Raw genomic sequence first — 3,197 nt, 5'->3', positions numbered from 1 at the left:
CTGCTAATTCGTGCCCCAGCATCCTTTTCCCTCTGTGAGACAAACCTTTCTCACTTGTCATTGTCCAGACTGGTGCCCTATAAAACCAGCCGTTATCAAAGAATCCAAAGCCCTGCCTGTAGCACCAGTCTCGAAGCCAATTGTTCATGAACTGAATCTTCCCATTCCTTCCCACATCAGTGGAAGATGGAAGGAGAGAGGAGAAGATCACTTGAGCCCCAGACTCTTTCACCATCCGCCCCAAGGCCCTGTAGTCTTTCTTCATCCCCCTCAGACTGCGGGAAGCAGCTTCCTCCCCACCTGTCTGGAAGACCAGCAGCGGGTAGTAGTCTGTCGGGTGCACCAGGTTGGGGAGCGCCCTGGTGATATCCCTGATCCGGGCTCCAGGCAGACTACACACTTCCCTATGATGAGGGTCAACTCTGCATATCGGGCCCTCTGTTCCTCTCAGAAGGGAATCCCCTACTACAATGACCCTTCTTTCTTTCTTAACAGAGGCAGTCTTGAGGTGCAAAGTCGACTCCCTTTTCCTATGTGGCCTTGTGGGCTGGCCTTGCCCCACATTCTCACCTACCTCTCCTTCAAGATCCAGGGCCTCGAACCTATTACGGAGGGACACCTGGGGAAGCAGGGCAGGAAGGGGGGAGGGTTTCCCACGACGTCGAACTGGAACTCGCTTCCAACCCTCGTCGTCTTTTTGGTCCCCTACCTCTGCGCAACAGCTACAGGGCAGGGGCTGCCTCAGGCCATCCCCCTCTGTGTGAGAAGGCAGGGGGTCCTTCCCCTTTTGGGGGGTATCTCCCTGGAACCGTTTCGACTGGCCCGCCAGGGAGTTACTCCACCAGTCGATCTCCCTTTCACACTCCCTGATGGTCCTCAGTGTCTCAACCTCCTCCTTAAGTCTTGCCACCAGGCTAAGCAGATCTTCTACCTGCTCACACCTCACGCAGGTGGAATGCTGTCCTCCCTCCCCCGGCAGCAGCAGGCTCTGGCACTCCCTGCACCCAGAGACCTGAACAGCACGGTTTGGGACGGGGTCTCTGTCTGAGTTGCTGCAGTCACCTTACTGCAAGCTCTCTTTCTGGAGGCAACCATATTGGTGCGCAGTCTGGGACACCAGCAACACGACCTGCTTGTTCCTCCCTGTGCCCGGTGGGCAGTGACCTGTCGCTGCCCTCTCAAAGGCTTTTTCAAGGCAAGCAGCAGGGGAGTGGTCGCCGTCACCGTGGGAACGCCCCCCGCCACGTCAGCCTCTCTCTCGCAAGGGCTGCTGGGGCTTCGGGGATCGGGAGATGTCGGGAATCGCGATGTCTCTGCGCTATCCCCTCTGATTTTCCTAATCTCCGTTGACCCTCGCGTCGCTGAAGCGTGCCGGCTGTGGCTCTAGCTAGGCTAGCTCCGATCAGCTGACTGAATGCTAGTAGCGAGTTTAGGCCATGTGAGGACATATCACAGAGAAGAAGTTGCTGCAGGATCATTTATTTCCCTTAAATACAATCAGAGACCAGAGTGACACAAAGTCTGTGGGTCACACAACACGAGTGGCAACTTAATTAGGAGGTGAAAACTGACATTTCTATGAAGACAACATCATCACAAATTGAAACAGGAAAACAAATGTAAAGCAGAAAAGACAGATATGACTTGTAATGACCTACACTGGAAGCCCTTTCCAGGGTAAAGCAAGCAGTGTCTATCTGCTGAAACACATCTGGTCACCAGCTTCCTCACAGCATCCTTGAGCTCCTGGTTCCTCAGGCTGTAGATGAGGGGGTTCACTGCTGGAGGCACCACCGAGTACAGCACTGACACCACCAGATCCAGGGATGGGGAGGAGATGGAGGGGGGCTTCAAGTAGGCAAAGACAACAGTGTTGACAAAGAGGGAAAGCACAGCCAGGTGAGGGAGGCACGTGGAAAAGGCTTTGTGGCGTCCCTGCTCAGAGGGCATCCTCAGCACGGCCCTGAAGATCTGCACATATGACCCCACAATGAAAACAAAACAGCCAACAGCAATCAGGACACCAACCACAAGAAGCCCAACTTCCCTGAGGTAGGAGCGTGAGCAGGAGAGTTTGAGGATCTGGGGGGTTTCACAGAAGAACTGCTCCACAGCATTGCCTCGGCACAGGGGCAGGGAAAATGTATTGGCTGTGTGCAGCAGAGCAGTGAGAAACCCAGTGCCCCAGGCAGCTGCTGCCAGGTGGACACAAGCTCTGCTGCCCAGGAGGGTCCCATAGTGCAGGGGCTTGCAGATGGCCACGTAGCGGTCGTAGGACATGACAGTGAGGACAAAATACTCTGCTGAGATGAAAAAGGCAACGAAAAAGAGCTGTGCAGCACAGCCTGTGTAGGAGATGGCCCTGATGTCCCAGAGGGAATTGGCCATGAATTTGGGGACAGTGGTGGAGATGCAGCCCAGGTCCAGCAGGGAGAGGTTGAGGAGGAAGAAGTACATGGGGGTGTGGAGGCGCTGGTCGCAGGCTGTGCTGGTGATGATGAGGCCGTTGCCCAGGAGCGCAGCCAGGGAGATGCCCAGGAAGAGCCAGAAGTGGCAGAGCTGCAGCTCCCGCGTGTGTGCGAATGGCAGGAGGAGGAAGTGGGTGATGGAGCTGCCGTTGGACATCTGCTGCCTCTGGGCATGGGGCACCGTCAGAGGAGAAAAAGGCAGTGACAGGTTAGGACAGGAGGGATGTCAGATACAGAAGTTCAATTTACACATTCACAACTGGGCACATTTTAGTAGGAGAGGAGAGGTTCAGCGTCATCGGCAGTGATGTCATTACACTGCTGAGGCTTCTTCCTAGGTACAATCAGAAGAGCATTGCATCAGGCAAAACGTCTCAGTTCTTTGCAGAACCAAGAGAGCTGCAGTATCCATCAGTCCTCTCCCACTTGCCCACTGCTCAAACTTGCACTGCCTGTAAGGTTCTTTCACACACAAATTGATCTTAAGACCTCCCACAAACATCTGTCCTGTGCTGAGACCAGGGGAGAATGGTTTCAAAGGGCAGATCACAGAGCTCTCACGGGGAGAAGCAAAGGACTGTGGGCAGCAGATCACGGCCAGCAGCCATCTCCAGTGCCAGACCCCAAGAGAGCTGCCTGAACGCACCCTCCCCAGGGCTGGGCTGCACTCCCTGAGATATGGATGCCCACTCCCTGCCCATCCATATCTCTGCTGCCTGGAGCTGTCCC

At 55.1% G+C, this 3,197-nt stretch overlaps 1 protein-coding gene across 1 annotated transcript; it reads right to left on the bottom strand.

Annotated features, from left to right (window-relative positions):
* Positions 1-1,550: 1,550 nt before the first annotated feature.
* Positions 1,551-2,811, bottom strand: LOC133262707 (olfactory receptor 14C36-like). Its single transcript, XM_061442130.1, has one exon. The coding sequence runs from the start codon at positions 2,623-2,625 to the stop codon at positions 1,594-1,596; it is 1,032 nt and encodes a 343-aa protein (XP_061298114.1). The 5' UTR covers positions 2,626-2,811; the 3' UTR covers positions 1,551-1,593.
* Positions 2,812-3,197: the final 386 nt, after the last annotated feature.

This window comes from Pezoporus flaviventris, unplaced genomic scaffold (assembly GCF_033815535.1).
Source record: "Pezoporus flaviventris isolate CSIRO_AGI_PZ_B2104156 unplaced genomic scaffold, CSIRO_AGI_Pfla_v1 ptg000214l, whole genome shotgun sequence".
Lineage (NCBI taxonomy): Eukaryota > Metazoa > Chordata > Aves > Psittaciformes > Psittacidae > Pezoporus > Pezoporus flaviventris.
Note: the sequence above shows the minus strand (reverse complement) of the source record. Positions and strands in the feature narration are given on the sequence as shown.

What these genes read in the sequence shown, in the direction of transcription:
- LOC133262707 (XM_061442130.1), bottom strand. Translation starts at nt 2,625, where the DNA reads ATGTCCAACGGCAGCTCCATCACCCACTTCCTCCTCCTGCCATTCGCA.